Raw genomic sequence first — 24,590 nt, forward strand, 5'->3', positions numbered from 1 at the left:
AAAGCAAGAGCAAACACATTCAAAAGCTAGCAGAAGGCAAGAAATAACTAAAATCAGAGCAGAACTGAAGGAAATAGAGACACAAAAAACCCTTCAAAAAATAAATGAATCCAGGAGCTGGTTTTTTGAAAGGATCAACAAAATTGATAGACCGCTAGCAAGATTAATAAAGAAAAAAAGAAGAATCAAATAGATGCAATAAAAAATGATAAAGGGGATATCACCACCGATCCCACAGAAATACAAACTAGCATCAGAGAATACTACAAACACCTCTACGCAAATAAACTAGAAAATCTAGAAGAAATGGATAAATTCCTCTCCACATACACTTTCCGAAGACTAAACCAGGAAGAAGTTGAATCTCTGAATAGACCAATAACAGGAGCTGAAATTGTGGCAATGATCAATAGCTTACCAACCAAAAAAAGTCCAGGACCAGATGGATTCACAGCCAAATTCTACCAGAGGTACAAGGAGGAACTGGTACCATTCCTTCTGAAACTATTCCAATCAATAGAAAAAGAGGGGATCCTCCCTAACTCATTTTATGAGGCCAGCATCATCCTGATACCAAAGCCGGGCAGAGACACAACCAAAAAAGAGAATTTTAGACCAATATCCTTGATGAACATTGATGCAAAAATCCTCAATAAAATACTGGCAAACAGAATCCGGCAGCACATCAAAAAGCTTATCCCCCATGATCAAGTGGGCTTCATCCCTGGGATGCAAGGCTGGCTGAATGTACACAAATCAATAAATGTAATCCAGCATATAAACAGAACCAAAGACAAAAACCACATGATTATCTCAATAGATGCAGATAAGGCCTTTGACAAAATTCAACAACCTTTCATGCTAAAAACTCTCAAGAAATTAGGTATTGATGGGACGTATCTCAAAATAATAAGAGCTATCTATGACAAACCCACAGCCAATATCATACTGAATGGGCAAAAACTGGAAGCATTCCCTTTGAAAACTGGCACAAGACAGGGATGCCCTCTCTCACCACTCCTATTCAACATAGTGTTGGAAGTTCTGGCCAGGGCAATTAGGCAGGAGAAGGAAATAAAGGGTATTCAATTAGGAAAAGAGGAAGTCAAATTGTCCCTGTTTGCAGACAACATGATTGTATATCTAGAAAACCCCATTGTCTCAGCCCAAAATCTCCTTAAGCTGATAAGCAACTTCAGCAAAGTCTCAGGATACAAAATCAATGTGCAAAAATCACAAGCATTCTTATACACCAATAACAGACAAACAGAGAGCCAAATCATGAGTGAACTCCCATTCACAATTGCTTCAAAGAGAATAAAATACCTAGAAATCCAACTTACAAGGGATGTGAAGGACCTCTTCAAGGAGAACTACAAACCACTGCTCAAGGAAATAAAAGAGGATACAAACAAATGGAAGAACACTCCATGCTCATGGGTAGGAAGAATCAATATCATGAAAATGGCCATACTGCCCAAGGTAATTTACAGATTCAATGCCATCCCCATCAAGCTACCAATGACTTTCTTCACAGAATTGGAAAAAACTACTTTAAAGTTCGTATGGAACCAAAAAAGAGCCTGCATCGCCAAGTCAATCCTAAGCCAAAAGAACAAAGCTGGAGGCATCACACTACCTGACTTCAAACTATACTACAAGGCTACAGTAACCAAAACAGCATGGTACCGGTACCAAAACAGAGATATAGATCAATGGAACAGAACAGAGCCCTCAGAAATAACGCCACATATCTACAACTATCTGATCTTTGACATACCTGAGAAAAACAAGCAATGGGGAAAGGATTCCCTATTTAATAAATGGTGCTGGGAAAACTGGCTAGCCATATGTAAAAAGCTGAAATTGGATCCCTTCCTTACACCTTATACAAAAATCAATTCAAGATGGATTAAAGACTTAAACGTTAGACCTAAAACCATAAAAACCCTAGAAGAAAACCTAGGCATTACCATTCAGGACATAGGCATGGGCAAGGACTTCATGTCAAAAACACCAAAAGCAATGGCAACAAAAGCCAAAATTGACAAATGGGATCTAATTAAACTAAAGAGCTTCTGCACAGCAAAAGAAACTACCATCAGAGTGAACAGGCAACCTACAAAATGGGAGAAAATTTTTGCAACCTACTCGTCTGACAAAGGGCTAATATCCAGAATCTACAATGAACTCCAACAAATTTACAAGAAAAAAACAAACAACCCCATCAAAAAGTGGGCGAAGGACATGAACAGACAGTTCTCAAAAGAAGACATTTATGCAGCCAAAAAACACATGAAAAAATGCTCACCATCACTGGCCATCAGAGAAATGCAAATCAAAACCACAATGAGCTACCATCTCACACCAGTTAGAATGGCAATCATTAAAAAGTCAGGAAACAACAGGTACTGCAGAGGATGTGGAGAAATAGGAACACTTTTACACTGTTGGTGGGACTGTAAACTAGTTCAACCCTTGTGGAAGTCAGTGTGGCGATTCCTCAGGGATCTAGAACTAGAAATTCCATTTGACCCAGTCATCCCATTACTGGGTATATACCCAAAGGACTATAAATCATGCTGCTATAAAGACACATGCACACATATGTTTATTGCGGCATTATTCACAACAGCAAAGACTTGGAACCAACCCAAATGTCCAACAATGATAGACTGGATTAAGAAAATGTGGCACATATACACCATGGAATACTATGCAGCCATAAAAAATGATGAGTTCATGTCCTTTGTAGGGACATGGATGAAATTGCAAATCATCATTCTCAGTAAACTATCACAAGAACAAAAAACCAAACACCGCATATTCTCACTCATAGGTGGGAATTGAACAATGAGAACACATGGACACAGGAAGGGGAACATCACACTCTGGGGACTGTTGTGGGGTGGGGGGAGGGGGGAGGGATAGCACTGGGAGATATGCCTAATGCTAGATAACGAGTTAGTGGGTGCAGCACATCAGCATGGCATATGTATACATATGTAACTAACCTGCACATTGCGCACATGAACCCTAAAACCTAAAGTATAATAATAAAAAATAAAAAATAAAAAATAAATAAAGAAACAAACAAAAAAAGTGTTTACCTCTAAATTGTTTTAAAATAATTATATCAATTGGAACATAAGTATATACAGATGCCTAGCAAATAATTTATAGATACTGTAAAATGAGTTTTTTCCACATTTATTTACTTGTAAGCTGCTAATCTAAAGTAATATTGTTTTGGGAACAGAGGAAATGGAGTCACAAATTAATCTTTATACTTCATGTTCCAAAGGAAGAGAGATGTCTCTTGTTTAAGTAATCTGCCCAAAATCCAAGTCAGAGTGAGACTTGCTTTGGTGTCAGTCCTCTCATTTATTAATCTTACCAACAAAAAAGGTAAAAGTGAGTGTTTTTGAAAAGACACCTTGGCACTGTTGCAGCAGCTATTAAAGTAGAGGATTAAATTGTGTGAATCTAAGCTCCTCATAAGTCCTGGAAATCAAGATTGTTTTTGTGAGGAACTTGATCAGAAACAAAAGAGTTTTACTGAACATTATGCTGTCTGGACGGTCTTCAAGAGCACATGGACACAATTTATTCTTTAACAGGAGCCATGTTCTGGTTCAGATATAAAAGTTTCACAGAAAAACACTGTGGGATATGTGTAAAAGGAAATATTTAAAAATTGTGTTATAATTACAGCAGACTATAAAGATACAGATTTAGTCATTGTTTATCTTTTGCTCATTCTTGGAAGATTTTTAAAATTAAAAATTTTTAATAAAAACTTCTGGAAATCTTGAATGTGGCTTACTATCCAACTTGTCTTTATATCCAACAAGAAAAGTGTGCATTTTAAATAAAGGTAATCTCAGGCCCATTTGGTGTTTTGGAAGCAGAACTCTCTGTAGCTGATACTTCTGGTGGTATTCTGAAATATATCCCCAGGCCTACCTTGGATTTCAGCCACAGCTGTAGTGGAGAGTTCCACTCAATTTTAGATTCACTTTTTGGTGACAGCAATCAGCCTTAAATGATTGCCCTATTTCTCTAGTTTCTGATCTTGTATCCTTTCCGAGGTCATGGGAGCACCCTAGGCCTATGTAAACCAATAATAAAATTCCAAGGCCCCCCAGCCACCTGAATGGACATCTCCTCTCAGTCAAGGGCATTCCAACATTATCCTGAAAAACGGGTTTAGGGGATGATGGAAAGAGGAAGCCAGACATGCCCTTCTCCCTTTTGGAAATACTGATAGACCAGACTCTTCAAGTCTGATAAGAAACATTTACAATCTAGTCTCTCTGAAGTCTGCTACCTGGAGGCTTCATCTGCATGATAAAACTTCACAACCCCTTATCATAACCCAGACATTCCTTTCTATTTATTCCAGGTCTTTAGATAATAACTCTTTCAACCAATTGCCAATCAGAGAAGCTTTGAATCCACCTGTGACTTGAAAGCACCTGCTTCCAGTTTTCCTACCTTTCCAGCCTGAACCAATGTACATCTTACATTGGTTGATGTCTTCTGTCTCTGTAAAATGTATAAAACCAAGTTGTGGCCCAACCACGACAGGTACACGATCTCAGGATCTCCTGAAGTCTGTGTCACAGGCCACTGATCACTTGTATTTGGTTCATAATAAATCTTTTCAAATATTTTATAGATTTTGACTCTTTTCCTCGATACCTGTGTGCGGGTAATCCCATAAGTATAGAGGAGTAATGCCCCCCACCAGTGGGTCCAGGTTAGTGGACAAATGCTGCAGCCACCAGGCCTTCCAGTGGACAATTCTAAAAGCACTGCTCATTTCTAAGGAGCTGCTGGTCCTGAAATCAAATCCCACATGCCCATAATGGCAATCACAGTAATATACATCTTATTAGGTTGTCTTCTCTCTCATGCTTCCTGCTCTCTCACTCTTGCTTCCTGGGATTACCAAACAAATTCCTTGCACCCAAGTGTTTGTCCCAGGTTCTGCTTTAGGAGAAATGTAAAACTTTGATATGAGGCGTCACCCTTGAGGGCAAATCTTAGGATGGGATTCTGGAACTGGATCACTTACCCTTATTGCTGGGATAAGTGAGATGGTGATAACCGCTGGTGTGCATCCTAATTCCTATGAATCTTACCTATGGTAGATTGGCATGAGAAGAAGTGGGTTATCTGGTAGCTCTGTCACTACAATGGTATGGAGACAAAGGATTGTGGAATTGGCTCACATTTGTCAATTGCCTTGGAAGCCTTGAAAAAAAACTGGCAGGCCCAGATCAGCCAATTATCAACTTAGGGCACTCTGTGAAAGCCAAAAGTTCTCCTTGGCAGTGTTTAAAAAGTCTATTATCCCTTCAGCCATAGGGAAGCTGTGCTGAAAGTCAGATACACAATGTAATTGTAAGGATGGCAGAGTGGCAAAGAGATAAAAGATGCCGCCTCAACAAGTCTCCTTTGCTAAAGTCAGGGCCCTCATGTCAAAGGAGTGGGACTCTGAGACCTGGGATGAGACAATTTGAGTGCATGTGCTTGAGGATCTTGAGTCCCTGATTTCCTCTGAACCCTCCATGCCAACCAAAGGAGCTATTTCTCCCACCCTAGAGGAGAGCAACCTCCCTGTACCTGGAGACCATGTGAAGTGTTTGTCTGAGGTGGATGGCTTGTAAAATGACTCCTGTCTCTTCAAGATCTAATTCTGCCTTCCCCGACTGCTTTTAGATTAACTAATCTCAGAATTCAGCTGAGAAGAAAAATACAGTCCTTGAACTGGGAAGAAATAGCTTATTTACTGAAAGAATTTTAGGTACTGGCTAATAAGTACTGGCAGTAAGTTGGAGAATATGAGTGAAGATAAGTCTTGTGTGGGCTGGACCAGAGAGGCAGAATATAAGGCTGGATAGAGGAGACTTTACTGACACAGGAGCACTCTCTTATGACTCAAGATATAGTATCTCATCTTTATGACACATGAGCTGGTCTTAACAGGCTGTTGGGGTGGCTTCTTGAGACTTGGTCATGATGGCCTACACTAAATTAGGCAGGAATGCTGGAAATGCCTTATCAAAGTGAAGAAGAGGTCAGAGGCAGAGAGAGGTGGATATGTTGAATGCATTTATTTAATGACAAGAGAACAAATGTACCATTTTCCCAGGAAGGGCCCAGAGAACACTTTCTTAAGATAATAAAGGATGTTACTGAGGGTGACATCAACATCTTTGATAAAATCATCAGAAGCTGTACCCTACGGGCCAGGATTCACAGTAGGATACGATGCCATAGAACTGGGCTCTTTAGTACTAATTGAGATGCTAGGATTCCTTAATGGCAGGAGGCAGGTAGTGGCATTCAACCATCAGCAGCAAAGTGACAGCAAGCCTGAAGTAAATGCTACCTATGTCACTGGGAGTATATATGGTAAACATTCACCCAATCTTTCTTCAAAGGACTTTAAACCACTTAGCAAAGTGAAACAAGTGGAATACCCAATCCTCTCAAAGGCTGTTTTATACAGGGCTCAGTTAACTTGATATCAAGTGATCTAAAATGTCCTCATTGTCCCTCAAATAGAGTGGAGGCTATGGAGGCTATGGAGGCCATCTATTACCTCGAGGTAATAGATGGAGTTTGTGCTCCAGTCCATTTCACAGTATTTTCAATTGCTCCAGTGGGGTCCCTCTGATTGTTTCCCTGGTCTCTAGTGCATACCTGGGATAAATATTCTTAAAAGCTTCTCGTTAGCTTCCTGACCTGTGGGGGGAAAAAAAAAAAAAATCCATTGTGGTAGGGAGGACCAAGTGAAAAATCCCTAAAATTGTACCTTCCTTATCCCAGCCAAGATAGCAAACCAGAAACAATATTGCATTCTGAGTGGAATTTTTGAGATTAGCACCACTTCCAAAGACTTACAGGATGCAGAGGTAGCATCCTCTGCATTTACCAGTATGGCATCTGCCATGGTGGAACACAAGGGAATATTGTCAACTTAATAAAGTGATAGTGCCAATCGTGTCTACCGTGTCTAGTATGGTACCTTTCCTGCAACATATCAACACAGCCTCTGCATGATATGTGGCTGTTGTTCTGACAAACATTTTTTCAATCATTAGGAATATCAAAAGTGTTTATATGGAAAGGATAGCAATACGTATTAACTTGACTGCCCCAGAACTATGTTAGCTCTCCTGCTCTCTCTCACAGTGTAGTCTATTTTTTATTTTTTATTTTTATTTTTATTTATTTATTTTTTGAGACAGAGTCCTTGTCGCCCAGGCTGGAGTGCAGTGGTGCCATCTCGACTCACTGCAACCTCCACCTCCTGGGTTCATGTGATTCTCCTGCCTCAGCCTCCTGAGTAGCTGGGACTACAGGCACACACCACCATGCCTGGTTAATTTTTGTATTTATAGTAGAGACAGGTTTTCACCATGTTGGCCAGGGTGGTCTCGAACTCCTAACCTCAAGTGATCCACCTGCCTTGGCCTCCCAAAGTGCTGGGATTACAGGTGTGAGTCACCGTGCCTGGCCCACGGTGTAGTCTTCAGGGATTTTGTTCATTCTCACATTACACAGAACCTTGTGTTGATCCTCTATATTGATAACATCAGCTGCATGTATCTGGTAAACAGAAAGCAGAAAGAACTCCTGGTGTTCTATAAGACGCACACAAGCTAGAGGATGGAAGATTCAGATCCCTACAGCTTTTAGAGGTCCAATAGTCTGGAAGGTGCTGGGACATCCCCTCCAAAGTAAAGGACAGATTAGTGAACTTTCACCCTTTACCAGTAAGAAAGAGACACAGCATGTTGGGGACTTCTGCTTTTGAAAGCATCATACACTTTCTCAGGAATACAGCTCTGAATTGGAAGACTATACACTTTATGTGGGGCCCAGAACAAGAGAGGGCTCTGCTGCAGGATCAGGCTATGATGTAAGCTGCCCTCCTCCCTGAACTATATGGCTCAGATTACCCATTGATGATAGAGATGTCTATGGTAGATATGAAGATTGTGTGGCATGTCTAGTCAGCCCTAATAGAAGATTAATAGCACAGACCCTTTGCTTCTGGAGCAAAGGTCTTGCCTTCTTGTTGTTTGAAAAGCAACACCTAGCATGTGCCCAGTAGAAGCTGAGAATCTGATTATATATGATATCAAGTGATTAACTGAGCTGCCCATCATAAGCTGGGTTTTATCAGATACACCATATCATAAAGTCACGTAGTCACAGTAGCAATCCATTATTCAATGGAATTATACATTCGGGATGAAGCCTATAAAAGTCAATAAGGCACATGTAAGCTACACGGACAAGTGACCTATCATTTATTTCCCATATCATTTACATCTCTTACACTAATGCCTTTTCTTCAACCTACTTGTATGATCTCATGCAGAATCTTCAATGGTCCACTGTATCAGTTTATTGCTAAAATTATGTGGTAACAACCAAGAACAATAAAAAACTGTAAGATAATCAATAGTGAGCATTTATTATTCACATCCACAGCCAGCTGAGAATTGGCTAGGTAGGTCTTTTGATCTTGGCTGGTCTTGCTCATGTCTTGGGTTGGCTGATATATGAATGGAACAACTCATCTCTGCTCCATGCATCTTTCATCCTCATTAGACTATCCAAGTCAAGTTCTCATGTCAATAACAGAGCCACAAGAGAAGGGAAGACCAACCAAGTATTTGTCAAGCCTCTGCTTGGATCACATTTGTTAATATTCCATTGGCTAAGTTCAGAATCCAAAGTTAAGGGCAAATGCTCTACTCAGAGGGGGAGGGCAGTGCAAACATATGGCAAAAGGCATGCAATAGGGAGAAAGTGAATAATTGAAGCTACCTTTGCAATATTATCTCACTAGCTGACGGGAAACAGTGGACCTTGTTGATGCATGGACAAGCTTGATATATTGGTGTAGGCAAAAATGGCTGGCTGCCACACTGCTGCCTCTGACAGAGGTGGCTCTAACAATTAGTGGTGGGGAAAATAATCTTCCTGATGGACACAGCTTCAAACAGTACACTTTGTCATGATGTTGCTGAAGAAGCACATGGCCTGAGTTAAATACTACAGACTTTTGATCTTGGTAACTGGCTTGGCTGGTCAGGGATAAGGAGGGAGCAATATTGGAAGATTAGAGAAAGTGAGATTTAAGGATGAAGAATGTGGACAAAACTATGGGAATGTGCCCAAAGTGTGGAGATTTTTGTAGGACGAAATGCCAGAAAGAAAACACTCACCTGAGGAGGCAAAAATTAGGTGGACAAGATGATTTCTCCAGTAGATGTCAGCCAGCCTTGTCCTTGATTACCCCAGGTTACACAATGAGCCCGCAAATGGAGTAATCGTGGCAGCAGAGATGCCGGCTATGCTTGGGCCCAACAGCTTGGGCTTCCACACTAATGATCATCTAGTGATGAGCTAGATGAGCTAGGATTCAGCTACTGCTGAATACCCTATTTGTCGGCAGCAGAGACCAATGATTTGATACTATTCCTTGAAGAGGTTAACCAGTCACTTGGGAGCAATTTATTTGCATTAAATTCCTTCCATCCTGGAAGAGGAGTAATTCTTTCTTATTGTAATTAATTACGACTCTTAACAGGGGCTTTCCTTTCCTTCCAGCAGCACCTCTGCCAGCATTACTCTCTGATAGCCTACAGGATGTCTATTACCAACATGGTATCTTGCAATACACTGCCTCAGATCTTGGGATTATTTTGTAGTAAATGAGTAACAATAGGTGCATGAATTGTTGGATCCACTGGTCTTACCGCATACAGCATTATCCAGAAGAAATCAATCAAATAGAACAATGAAATGGTCTATTATAGGCTCATTGTAGGCACCAGCTCAGAGATGACATTCTGCAAGGTAGAAGTGCTAATCTCTAGGATGTGGTAAATGCACTATAAAAATGGCTAGCATATGATGCCATGTCCTCAACTGCCAGGATTCACAGATCCAGGAGCCAAGAGAAAAGAAATAGGAATGGTCCTTCTCCACCATTCTCAGTGACATTCTTTTGTAATTGTGCTTCCCATCCCTGACGCCTCAGACTTTGCTGGAAGTCCCAGTTCCCAGATGGGGTAGGGGGAAAGAACTAGCACACTTCCATGGGGGAGCACAGTAAGGATTCCACTAAGCTGAATCTACTGCTGCCCATCGGCCCCTTGGGACTGCTCACGTCTGTGGGACAAAAATAGGAAGTAATATGTTAACATGAGGAGCTAGGGTTGTGATTACAAAATGACACAGGAAGAATGTGTCTAGAATGCAGGTGGTTCACTGGGGCATGTCGTGGTGCTTCAGTGCCTGGTATAAAACAGCAAACAGATGATTGTCATAACCATAGCCTAAACAGGGCAAAGCAATCAAAGCCCTAGAAAACGTAAAAGATGAAGGTCTGGGTCATTATGCATGACAACCAGCCTAGACCAGCGGAATTTCTGATATAGAGCGGGAGAAATGTAAAATGGGTAGTGGAAGAAGATGATAAGTACCAGTTTGGGCCTTGCGTTCAGTTGTAGTGACAGTAATTGTGGCTTGTCTCACTAATCTTCCTGTGTAGATTTTAGAAAGACTGTGGCTGGCCATCACCTTGTGTTATCCCACAGACAAAAGACAAAGTAGACTTAACATGGGACTCAATCAGTTCTGAATTGACTGCATTTGGGTAGACCGCAGCAAATATCTCTTTTGCATATTCCCTCGTCCACTTCCGGTATCAGTCACAGCTACATGGATAGTTCTAGGTGAATAAGCTTGGACTTGTCCTTTCTGTTGGTGAAATCCCACTGCAGGCCGAAGCCATGTATCTTTCTGCTTCCTGTTCCAAGTCTAAGTCTTTCTTCAACACTGGGGTGCTGCTTTCCCACACAGAAGCGCAGCCCAGAAGTGCAGGGATAATTAATGCCCCTGGAGGCAACTCAACTAATGGGGGATGGAAACTGGTTAATAAATGTTCCCAGTTCTATTAGGTGGAAAATTTTGGGAGGCATTCTTAAAGCTTCTCAGAAGGTCTTGGAGCACTCAAACCCCAACTGGCAATCTTGATAACACACCTTTTAAATTTTTTATTATTTTTGAGAGAGTCTCACTCTATCACCGAGGCTGGAGTGCAGTGGTGCCATTTGGGCTCACTGCAACCTCCACCTCCCAGGTTCAAGTGATTCTCCTGCCTCAGCCTCCCAGTAGCTGGGAGTACAGGTGCATGCCACCACACCTGGCTAAATTTTGTGTTTTTAGTAGACACAGGGTTTCACCATGTTGGCCAGGCTGGTCTCAAACTCCTGACCTCAAGTGATCCACCTACCTCAGCATCCCGAAGTGCTGGGATTACAGGCGTGAGCTGCTGCACCCGGCCAATAATAAACTTTTAAGTGGTTTTCTCCCTTTTCGTCTCCCTGTTTTTTTACTTCTGTTTTCTAGGATCACCTTGTGAATGACCTATATATACCCAAGTCCTTTTCTCAGGCTCTACTTGCAGGTGAACTAAACTAAAATGGGCACAATTAGTTAAATGCATTTATATATTTTTCACATAAGTACTTTAGGAATTTTCTAGACTGTGGGTAAATAACTATGAATAATTACTTATTTGCAAGGTGAGGTGAGAACATTTTAATCCTGCACACATTTTTTTTTGTTTAGGTAATACAGGAGTTGATGGCAATGGTGGTTACTCATTCTGAACCACACTGAAACGACCTTCAATTCAATTTCCATCTGCTAATAAATATAGTGAAGCACTGCATAATGTTTTGGTCAACATCCCCTAAGATTATAAAACCATATTTGACTGCACCTTTTCTACATTTAGATACACAAATACCATTGTGTTACAACTGCCTACAGTGTTCAGTACAGTGACATGCTGTGCGGGTTTGTAGCCTAGAAGCAATAGGTTTGTGTAAGTACACTTGTTACGAAATCCACAATGTTTGCACAATAAAACCGCCTAATGACGCATTTCTCAGAACATATCCCTGTTGTTAATCAATGCATGACTGCATAAGAATATCTGACTTAAAAAACATATGAACTAATGGCCAAGTGGTGAAAGGCTGCATATGCTAAAAAATACTACCAAAAAGTTCCATACCTATAACGTATGTGATATGTAAGTTTTAATTTGTCACAGAAAATTTCAACCCAGTATTACTTTCTACCAGAAATGTCTTTAACAGCTCATGATATGAATCCATATACTTTTCATGCTAAAATATTAACAAAAATTGAATAATTCACTTAGCCAAATTCACTGTTTTTTTTTTTTTGGTTTTTTTTTTTTTTTTTTTTTTGCATTGGGTCTACTATTGATCACTAAACTCACACTGACTTCATTTAAAATTGCTCATTGCATCTCTTTTTATTTTTAAGACAGAGTTTCACTCTTGTCGCCATGGCTGGAGTGCAATGATGCAATCTCGGCTCACTGAAACCTTTACCTTCTGGGTTCAAGTGATTCTCCTGCCTCAGCCTCCCGAGTAGCTGGGATTACAGGCACCCGCCACCATGCCCAGCTAATTTTTGTCACCATGACCAGCTACTTTTTGTATTTTTAGTAGAGATGGGGTTTCACCATGTTGGCCAGGTTGGTCTTGAACTCCTGACCTCAGGTGATCCACTCGCCTCGGCCTCCCAAAGTGCTGGGATTACAGGCGTGAGCCACTGTGCCTGACTGTAATTGCTCATTGTATCTCTACAATATTCTATCTTAGTATTTGTAGCACTAATTGTACTTTATTTAGGTTATCCTATTTTTCATTTTGAGGCCCTTTATTTTAGCAACAAGACATACTGGCAGGTTAAAACTGATTTATTATTATTTTTTTTAACATAGAAGAAGCTTGGTAGTGGACATGCGGCCATTTGATGTTTTTATGACTAAGAGAGTTCAGGCTCAATCTCTTTCAGAACGTAAATGTACCCCTATGCATGCATATGTAATTCTTATCAAAATTAAGCTTAGTCACTAAAAGAAGATTCGCTATCTGAACTTTCTTCTACAGTTTTTTCACTTTCGCCATCAGGCACTGGAGCATCTGGCCTCCTAAAAGAAAAGAAAAAAATTTTTAAAGGTCTTTTCCAATTGAAAAGAGCACTTACAAACTCTTAAATTTGTTTCATCTTAGAATATTGCTGCTAATAAATCTGCCAAGTCTGTGTCCTCAGTCTCCTGCTCTACACCACAGCGTGCTTCTCTCGGGCTTCTTCGGCACCATGGGGATTCAATGCTATGTCTGTAGAGGCCGCGACAGTATTTTCTCTTGCCAGTCCTTACATAGTGTGCTACTTCAGCACTTTCTGCTTCTCATTACCATGGAGACCCAATCATAGACAGAGAGGTGATCTGTAGAGGCTGGCATGACCAGTGCTAAATCCCTGAAGCTTCCAAGTGTACATGAGGTACAAAGAAAGAAAAGCTAGAAATGAAAAGAAAAGGAAATGCTTCATGTTCAGGAAAGCTGCAGGGAGAAACTTAGAAATGGAAGAGAGTTCAAAAATGGCTATTAAAAAAATAGGTAATGTGGAAATTTTGTAGCGAAGGAGAGTGCCTGGTCAAAGAAGGTTCTTAATGTTTGTTAAACGTTTTCACTTACATGTTTTATCTTTACAGAATGAAAATATAAAGTATGAGTTGGCAAAAATACTGTTTCAAAGATCCCCTAGGCATTATAAGGAGACATGAGAATGGTTAGATTCCAACTTTGCATGGATGTGCTCTAATAAACCAAAATGAAATTTTAATGATGTTATTAAAACAGTCAACTAGTTAAGCCTCAATAGTTTTGTGCCAGTAAGTCATTTAATCAGTGTAGTGGCACTATCACTTAGCCTCTATTCACTCTTACCAAGAAAGTAAATTAAGCAAGAAAAGTATTTTTTGGGGGGAAACCAGAGGAAAAGGAGTAACAATATAACTGCTATATCTTTTTTTTTTTTTTTTTTTTCTGAGATGGAGTCTCGCTCTGTCACCAGGCTGAAGTGCAGTGGCGTGATCTCGGCTCACTGCAACCTCTGTCTCCCAGGTTCAAGCCATCCTCTTACCTCAGCCTTCTGAGTAGAGGTGTGTGCCACCATGCCCAGCTAATTTTTGTATTTTCAGTAGAGACAGGGTTTCACCATGTTGGCCAGGATGGTCTTGATCTCCTGACCCTGTGATCCACCTGCTCTGGCCTCCCAAAGTGCTGGGATTATAGATGCGAGCCCCGTGCCTGGCCTATAACTGCTGTATCTTAATAATTACAAACTACCAGACTGATTTCTCCCTCAGGCTTGACTCTTATTAAACATTTAGGACACTTAAAAATAAAACTCATATTCACCACAAACAGAAATTACTATTACTAAAATAAGAAAATGCAGAGTCTAACAGTTACTTTAGGTATTAAAATTATGGCTTATATTTTTAAATATATTTGGCATACTACAAAAGAGAAAATAATGCTGGCATTGCTCCCTAGTTGTCAAATATAAACCCATTTGCTCTGCTGAACAATTTTAGATTATATCTACAAGGAAGCATTATGTAGTCAATACAGTGAAACTTTAAAGCTGGGTACAGCAGTTCCAGGATTTGACTGATGCTCCATCTGCCTAACATACTAACATGGGACCATCATCTTCCTCCCTTTTCATTAGAAGCAACAACTCTAGAATTAGTGGGTATGAATACTAGGCACATTTTACCCAGTAAATTTCTCTTTGCTATATATTTGATTTCTTACTGTCTACACTTTGTTAAGCAGGAAAACATTACCAGTGGGGATTATTTTAATACCACATCAAAATTGTATTAGTATCTATGACAACTCAAACAAATACAACAATGTACATAACTTCCTAAAATAAATGCTACTTTGGAAAAGGGTAGGCCAGGGATGTTGGTTCATGCCTGTAATCCCAGCACTTTGGGAGGCCGAAGAGGGCGGATTGCTTGAGCCCAGTAATTCAAGACCAGCCTGGGCAACAGGGAAAAACCCCATCCTTTGCAAAAAAAATAGAGAAATTAGCCAGTAGTGGCCTATTGTGCCAGCTACTTTGGAGGCTGAGGTGTATCACTTGAGCCTGGGGGCAGAGGCTGCAGTAAGCTATGACCATGCCTGGGCACTCCAATCTGGGCAACAGAGTGAAACCCTGTCTCAAAAAAAAAAAAAAAAAAAAAAAAAAAAAAGGAAAAGGGTAAAAGCAGCTTAGGACTAGAAGAAACTGAAACTATAAAATTCATTAATTTATGTGTATAACCATTTATTGATACATGTGATGCTATATTACATAGTAACTAAGAATATAGGCTCTGGGTACAGACTGTGCTAAAATCCCATCCTTGTTTCTTACTTGTTGGCCAACTTTGGGGAAGCTATTCAACTATTTTGTGTCTGACTGATTGGATTTTGTGATGATTAAATTAATTAATAAATGTAAAGTGTGTTCGATAATATCTGGCACATAGTATCAGATAAATATTATCTGCTGTTATTATGATGATTTATTTTCATCATCATGCATCTACTATTTGCTAGAAAATGTGTTAGGTACTGGAGATACAGAGATGAATAACAAGTAGTTCCTTCCCTGAAGCAGCTAAAATTTTTGTGCGGGAGACAGAAATGCAAACAAATTGTTACAGAATGTGATACAGCCATGTGCCATATAATGATGTTTCAGTCAATGATGAACTGCATATGACAGTGGTCCCATTAGATTATAATGGAGCTGAGAAACCTCTATTGCCTAGTATTTACTATACTGTACTTTCTGTTATTTTATTTGACCAGGAGTGTCACTCTGTTGCCCAGTCTGGAGAGTAGTGGTGTGATCTCGGCTCACTGAAACCTCTGCCTTCTGGGTTCAAGAGATTCTCCTGCCTCAGTCTCCTGAGTAGCTGAGACTACAGGCACGCGCCACCACACCTGGCTAATTTTTTTACTTTTGGTAGAGAGCAGGTTTCACCATGTTGGCCAGGCTGGTCTTGAACTCCTGACCTCAAGTGATCCATCTGCCTCAGCCTCCCAAAGTGCTGGGATTACAGGCGTGAGCCACAGCGCCCAGCCTCTGTTGTTATTTCATTTTATTTTATATTTTTTTAGACAGAGTCTTGCTCTGTCACCCAGGCTAGGGTGCAGTGGTGCAATCTTGGCTCACTGCAATCTCCGCCTCCAGGGTTCAAGCCATCCTCCTGCCTCAGCCTCCTGAGTAGCTGGGATTACAGGCATGCACCACCATGCCCAGCTAATTTTTGTATTTTTAGTAGTGATGGGGTTTCTCCATGTTGGCCAGGCTGGTCTCGAACTCCTGACCTCAGGTGATGCACCTGCCTCAGCCTCCTAAAGTGTTGGGATTACAGGTGTGAGCCACTGTGCCTGGCCTCTGTTGTTATTTTAGAGGGTACTCCTTCTACTTACTTTTTGAAAAAAAAGTTAACGTTAAACAGCCTCAGGGAGGTCCTTCAGGAGATATTCCAGAAGAAGGCATTGTTACAATAGAAAATAGCAGATTCATGCCTGTTATTGCCCCTGAAGACCTTTTAGTCAGACAGGATATGGAGAACAGTCATACTGATGATCCTGACATGTGTAGGCCTTGTATGTGTTTTAGTTTTTGGCAAAAAAAGTTTAAGAAGTCAAAATAAAAAGTTTATAGAATAAAAAAAGAAAATATTTTTGAATAGCTGTATAATGTATGACTTGTCTTTTAAGCTAAGTAGTATTACAAATAGTTAAAAAGGTAAAAAGTTGATAAAGGTATAGTAAGCTAAGGTTAATTTATTATTGAAAAAAATTTTCAAAATAAATTTAGTGTAGTCTAAGTGTACAGTGTTTATGAAATTTACAGTGGTGTATAATAACATCCTAGGCCTTCATATTCACTCCCTATTCACTCACTGGGTGACCAGAGCAACTCCAGTCCTGAAAGCTCCATTCATGGTAACTGCCCTATGCAGGTACCATTTTTTACTTTTTATACAGCATTTTTACTGTACCTTTTCTATGTTTAGATATGCTTAGATACACAAATACTTGTCATTGTGTTACAATTGCCTACAGTATTTGGTACAGTAATAAGCTGTACAGGTTTATAGCCTAAGTGTGTAGTACGCTATACCATTTAGGCTTGTGTAAGTACACTCTATGACATTTGCACAATTACAAAATCACCTACAATGCATTTCTTGTAACATATCCCTGTCCTTAAGCGATGCACGGCTATATATATACAAATAAGGCTGAACTGTTTGTGTGAAAAGAAAAAATAGTCTGCTGAAGTTGGTCAGAGAAGACTCCAAAGAGTTGGAAACACTTGCAAAGAGTTTTGTGATTCGAGTAAGACTTTGCCAGAAACAGAGAAGGTGGAAATAAAAGAGAATGACAGCATTCTGGGTAAAGAATAAAATGGGATGGTGTAGCAGGCTGCATTCAGAAACTGTAAGTCATTTGGTAGTTAGAGTGTAAGGTACACTGGGGTACAACAGTAGATGAGATTAGAACATCTAGTAGGAGCAATAGGTGGAAACTCTCTTTAACCTTCCAAGGAACTGCCAAACTTTTCCACAGCAGCTGTACCATTTTACATTTGTACCTGCAATGTATGAGGGTTCCAATTTCTCCACACCATCAGCAACATTTGTTATTGTCTGTCTTCATTTTTTTCTTTTTTTAATTTTTATTGTAAAATACAGATAACGTAAAATTTAACATTGCAACCATTTTTAAATATACGGTAGTGTTTAGTACATTCACATTGTTGTACAACCATCATCAGCATCCATCTCCTGAACTCTCTTCATCTTGGAAAACTGAATCTCTGTACTCATTTAATAATATTCCCTTCTCCCTCCAGCTGCTGACAACCACTATTCTTTCTGTCTCTATGAATTTGACTACTCTAGATGCCTCATACAAGTGGAATCATAAAATATTTGTCCTTCTGTGATAGGCTTATTTCATTTAGTATAATGTCCTAAAAGTCCATCTATGTTGTAGCATGTGTCAGAATTTCCTTCCTTTTTAAGGCTGAATAATATTCCACTGTATGTATATACCATAATTGTTCCTATTCATCCACCGATGGATACTTCCATTGCTTCCATCTTTTGGCTATTGTGAAAAATGCTGCTATGAACATGCATATACAAATATCTCTCTGAGACTCTGCTTTCAATTCTTTTGGGTACATGCCCAAAAGTAGAAGTGCTGAATAATTATATTTTTAATTTCTTAAGGGATCACAATACTCTTTTCTGTAGCAGCTGCATAATTTTATATTCCCACCAACAATGCACAGGGACTCCAATTTCTTCATATCCTTACCAATACTTATTGTCTTTGTTTGTTTATTTATTGGAGACAAGGTCTCATTCTGTTGCCCAGGCTGGAGTGCAGTGGCACGGTCAGAGCTCTCTATAGCCTCAGCCTCCTGGGCTCAAGTGATCCTCCTGCCTTAGCCTCCCAAGTACTTGGGACTGCAGATACACACCATCACGCCTGGCTAATTTAATTTTTTGTAAAGATGAGGTCTCACTTTGTTGCCCAATCTGGTTTAGAACTCCTGGCTTCAAGTGATTCTCCACCCTTGGCCTCCCGAAGTGTTGAGATTACAGGCACGAGCCACTGCACCTGGCTCCTCATTCATTTTATTATTTATTTATTTAGAGATGAAGTCTTGCTTATTTATTTCTTTATTTATTTAGAGAGGCTGGAGTGCAGTGGCACCATCTTGGCTCACTCCAACCTCCACCTCCCAGGTTCAAGCAATTCTCACTGCCTTAGCCTCCTGAGTAGCTGGTATTACAGGCGAGTGCCACCACACCCAGCTAATTTTTGTATTTTTTAGTAGAGACAGGGTTTTGCCATGTTGGCCAGGCTGGTCTCGAATTCCTGATCTCTCAGGTGATCCGCTCACCTCAGCCTCCCAAAGTGCTGGGATTACAGGCATGAGCCACTGCGCCTGGCCCCCTCATTCATGTTAAAATAAATTTTATGCTACTTGAAATTGGAATTGCCAGGAGAACAAAAGAAAAAGTACATACTAGTTCTCTTTGGGTACAAAAAAGAAAAGCAAGCCACAAGAATCAAATGAGGTAATTTATAGGAAAGCATTTTATAAGTTGTAAAGCCTTATAAATATTACTAGTAATAATAAAACTCACAGCAATACCATCATTTCCAGGCTGGATATTCATATTTTCAAGGGGAACAGAAATTTGGCTCTGCATATTATGATCATAAATGTTCTTACTTCACCCTACAAGTTGTTTTTCATGGAAAGAAATTTTAAGACATATTTGAAAAAGTTGCTACCTTAAACTACTAAAGTTTAGCTTCTCCCAATTCAAAGAAAACACACTTTACTACCAAAATTTGGAAATTAGGACTTTATAATAGTCTTTTGTTATTTTAAATATATAAGTGAATTTCCGAAAAAGATTATATCAACAAAATACAGAAAAATATATATCATAAATATCATGTATATTTTTTAAAAATTTCAATCTTTGGTGGTTACAATAAAAACACTAGCTTGGTGGCTACATTTTAATAAGCATATTTATATTTGTGACACCAAAATTATCAGTAAAATTCTTAACAAAAGCAAATTTTTAAAAAGTTTAAGTTTAAGCTAATTACTAAGTCTAAACTATCTTAAAAATATATATATTTTCAAAGAAGTTACTAGGTTGACCTCAACTAAAAATGAGCCAAAATATAGAAAGGCGCAGCAGGAAGGACGAAGTATATAAAAATCTGCCCTTTTTAGCATACCAGATGCTGTGCACATTCTAATTTTGACACCCATTCTTCTCCCATGGATGTGAATCAATGAAGGTTGTCAACTAGAATCCTTGCTGTCCTCATCTTTTCCCTATCCACTTCCTTGTTTCAGTCACACAATCTAGGCCTGGCCAATCACAGGAATCTATTCCCTTGGAGAGAGAGAGAGATGGATTCGAGGAAAGGCACACAATTCAAGCAGGGCTAGTCAGAATGTTTCCTTAGAAATGAACTATGGGTTATGGAGAAGAGGGAACTCTCTCTCTGTTCAACTGGAAAAACTAGCAATATTAAAACCTTGCTGGGGAGCTATGTTCCCAGGCTTCAGAGAGGAAACCCATCAGCACTAGGAGAGGCACGGTTTATTACACCAAGGAACTAACGGCAGAATGAGGTGGGGAAAGGAGAATGCCAGTCAGCCAGCCCTGATGACACTGAGTCCCTAGATCCTATCCTTACCTAGATTTTTCAGCTATGAGAGTCCATAACTTCCCTTCTTATATAAGCTAGTTTGAGTTGGTTTCTGCCATCCTAAATATGAAGAGAGTCCTAAAATACCATTATTGTTGGTTTAATTTGTTTTCGTTAAAGGAAGATTTATATTTGTGTTTAAAACTAGCTACTTTAAGGACACAAAAACCAAACATTCTTTGGGAAAACATGTATGATAAAGGGTTTAAAAACATTTTTCATTTTCTAGACACTTAAAGACACTGAATTTAAAGCAGATTAAGTACCAAAAACATTGTCAGTAAAAATATTGCTGAGTAGGAGATGATGAAGTAGTTATTATTCAAATCACTAATGGAAACTACACACACATAAAGTTATAATGTCACATGGTACTGTTGTCAATTAATGGTCTGTCAGAGCTATGCGATGGCAATAGGTGGTCTTAAGAAAAGAGAGTCAGGCGTGGTGGCTCACACCTGTAATCCCAGCACTTTGGCAGGCCAAGGTGGGTGGATCACCTGAGGTCAGGAGTTTGAGACCAGTCTGGCCAACATGGTGAAACCCTGTCTCTACTAAAAATACAAAAATTAGCCAGGCATGATGGCATGTGCCTGTAATCCCAGCTACTTGGGAGGCTGAGGCAGGAGAATCGCTTGAACCCAGGAGGCAGAGGTTGCAGTGAGGTGAGATTGCACCACTGAACTCCAGCCTGGACGACAAGAGCAAAATTCCATCTCAAACAAAACAAAACCAAAAAACAGACAAACAAAAAACCAAAACACTAAGATTCTTGAACTGAGATTGTATTGACTTAATAAGAACCTCTGGGTAATTAAAAATGTAACAATTTTGGTTTTGAATTATAGCAGCTAGTGAGATCAATTTGGTCTTTTCTCTTTTGCATTCTCGTCAAGACAGGTATATCCTGTTCTTTGTCTTAGTAGGTAGACTCCTGAAACCAGGAAAACAATTTAATGCCTAATATCATGAAGAAAAAGAAAAGCAGCTGTTCTAGGTAGGATGGACTTTTGCTATTGATCTTGGGATCCTTTATTTCCCAGCAGCAACTCTGTCACTTGCTTGCTAGCCACTCACAGATAATATATCTATTATCTCACAGGTAATATATCTATTATCTCTCTCATTCTTATGATCAAGTTCTCTAAAAGCAGACCAGTTACAATTTTTTGATATGGTTTTTATTTGTCCTATACTTTCTAGCTAGTGTCTGCCAGCTAATGAATGAGGACTGGTAATTACATTAAATGGAGAACCTAGCTCAGCAAAAACTAACAAAATGGAAACAGGAAAAACCCTATTTTTGGATGTCCAGTTGTGCAACTGAGGTCTAATCTATCCTCAACCGGCCAAAACTCAATCTTTAATCCACTATGTTGTTGTACAGCAGGAGGTAAAGATCCTCCTGGCAGATAAGGAATGATCTTAAAGGGCAGGAAAATCTGCTGGGCATGCCACGTAAAAAAAAGTTTTGCTTTCCAGTATCCTTTTGTTTAACAATAATAAATCCCCTCTTGTCTCAGTGATAAGTAGGTAAGATGGCTACTTTTATTTCTGGCAACTATAAGAGTGGTCATTCCACCGTCTGGGAGGATGGTATAAATGTCTTTTGGATAGATATATCCAGGAGAAATGCCAACTGAGCTGGTTCTGTTCAAAGTCTGCACAGTAACTTGAACTCAATTATATGCTTTCTTTAGCCAAATCAATAAGCTGCACACTGCACCCTCCCACTAAGGTTAGGAGTATGTTCAATTGAATTTCAATTTCAGAAATCTGTTCTTTATAGGAAAGTTAACAATATAGGTTCTCAGTTTGAGAAAACAATATAATTTAAAAAGACAACTACTCTGTATATGTTAAATATGTCTTTGTTGAGAACATAATGGTATATAGGCAACTACAGGATTATAAACAAGTTATGATCCAAAAGCCTGATAAATCCATTGCCTAGAATTTGCTACATATTCCTCCATTAAAACATTCATAAATCACAACTAATATTTATTAAACATTTACTGCTTATCCAGAGCTGTGCTGAGTGCTTACAACATTGTCTATCTTAGTCTGAACAACTCTGTAAGGGAGTGAACTCTTCTATTTCCCATTTTACTGATGAGAAAACTGATGTACAGAGAGGTTAGGTAATCAAACCAGGGTTATACAACTAGAAAGTGGCAAGTAATACAAGTAAGTAGACCATCTGAATACAAGTAAGTAGACCATCTCGAAAGTCGGCCTTATCCTGAGCCTTAACCATCATGAATTTCATGGCTTGCTGATGGGCAAGTCCAGAAGCTAGTCTGTTTATCCTAGAATTGTAAAAGTAGCAATTACTAGGTAACAATAGTAACGTTAGTTCAGGGACATAAATGTAAGAGTACAGACCAGGATGGGGTGAAACTTTTTTCTTTTTTTCTAAGCAAGAAAATCTAGGCAATGATTGAAAGAATATTTAAGACACGATTTACCCAGTCTATATTTCTGAATGTATTAACCTTTGGCCAAAGACCAATTAAAATTTTCCATTTTCCCCTTAACTCTTTTGAGTATTTTGGTGACAAATACTCTTTCACAAATACTTTTTATCTCGGTGGTATTGAAATTAATTTTTAGAAGCTAAACAGGACTAATTCTTGGTTATATATATATATAAATATATAATATATAATTTATATATAACTTATATGTGTATTTATATATAAAAATATATAAAATATATAAATATATATATAAATGATTGTTATTTTCAAAAACTTGAATTTTTAAAAACAAACAATCACTTAGAAGAATCAAATCCAATATTTATTTAGTAATTATCAGGCATTTTCTACAGTTCTATAGAATTCCTAAAATTCTGTAATAGTCATTTTCCTAGGAAAACTGCCAGGATCTCTTTTTCCTTATCATGTAAATATTTTTGATTTAAAATTATGTACTCTTAGCTTCCAATTTTATACACATAAGCCAATCAACTATCAATATATTTTCTGATCAGTATTTATTTCTATATTAACCTTAGTTTTGCCCTTTGCTCAGTGCAGATAGAGGTAGGCCATTTCTTCCAACAGTTATATGAGTTTGTCTTACTACCTAAAGCTAATAAAAAATAAAGTGTATGTTTATACTTTAAAAGAAAAAAGAACACAGAACAATCTTTACTGAAAGTTCTTGGCTGAGGCTTAAAATGTACCTAAGATTCTAAATAAAAGTGTACTCTTCCCTTGGATGGCACATTTTCTTCTCTTTCATCATCTCATACTTTTCTCCTGAAGTGAGGCTCCGTAACTTTTATGTAAACATGATTCCAAAAGCATCATAATTCCGCTGTTAACACAGTAGTTGATTGCACTTATCATATCTAGCTAAATGCAGTTGAAACTGGGTTGCTAGTAGTGGTGATAGGTTATAGTGAGTCACCCCCACTCCAACCAGTGCCCCTGGTGACCAATGGCATGTGCCTATGAGGTAATGGGTCAGAATTCAGGCTCCAGGCTGTGGTTGAGGAGCAGCTTTTCTGTAAGACAATGTTAATTATTACTGGAATTCTACCCTTAAACTTGGCACTACCTCACAACTGAATGTTTCTCAACATTCATAGACAACGAAATACCCTCAAACTGGCCAAGTGAGACACAAGGAAATGTTGAAGGGCCTGGGATCTGCCCCCGTGGTAGTTACCTATGGACTCTATCAGGTGGTGATACCTGATGGAGTCTTAAAGAATAGTAGGTTAGCCAGGCCAGTAAGATGGGGGAAGGGAGTTCCACAGAGAGAAAGGAAAACATTTAAAGACACCAAAAGGGAATAGGAAAATGTTACATTCAGGGAACTGCAAGTAGTTTGCTATGGCTACATGAAATAGGCATATGTGAAAGAATCACAGAGAGGAAGCTAGTGAGAGAATCTGAATCTTGATGATAAAAGCATTTCTATGCAATATTAAGATATTAGACTACATGTTGAAGGCAGTGGAGGGTCACAGGAAGATGTGAAGCAAGAATGAAGTATGAAGAGGTCCACTCAGGCTTTAGTGGATGGCTTGAAAGAGAACAGGAAAACCAATCAGTAGCTACTATAGTAATTCAGATTACAAATGATGAGGGCGTGAACTAAACGGCAATGGATATGGAGGCATATGGTGAGATGTGAGAGATATTAAAAATGAGAACATCATAGTGATTGACACTGTAGTGGGTAAGGAAGACGACAGAATCAAGGATGATTATCAAGTTGCTAGTGCAGGTAGCTGGTTGAAGTAAAGGATTATGAAGCAGGTTAAGGCTGGACAGGGGATGAAATGAAGCCAGTAGCAGGTAAAAGGCTTGG

General features: G+C 39.2%; 1 protein-coding gene across 1 annotated transcript in view; it reads right to left on the bottom strand.

The window, feature by feature from the left end:
• Positions 1–12,817: 12,817 nt before the first annotated feature.
• The window catches only part of WASHC3 (WASH complex subunit 3), a 50,638-nt gene continuing 38,865 nt past the window's right edge, over positions 12,818–24,590 (bottom strand). The window contains exon 7 of the mRNA XM_054443982.1: positions 12,818–13,069. Within this exon, the coding sequence (XP_054299957.1) occupies positions 12,985–13,069 (85 nt within the window). The 3' untranslated portion in view covers positions 12,818–12,984. The remainder of the gene's footprint in view (positions 13,070–24,590) is intronic.

Source organism: Pongo pygmaeus, chromosome 10 (genome assembly GCF_028885625.2).
Source record: "Pongo pygmaeus isolate AG05252 chromosome 10, NHGRI_mPonPyg2-v2.0_pri, whole genome shotgun sequence".
NCBI classification, from domain to species: Eukaryota; Metazoa; Chordata; class Mammalia; order Primates; family Hominidae; genus Pongo; species Pongo pygmaeus.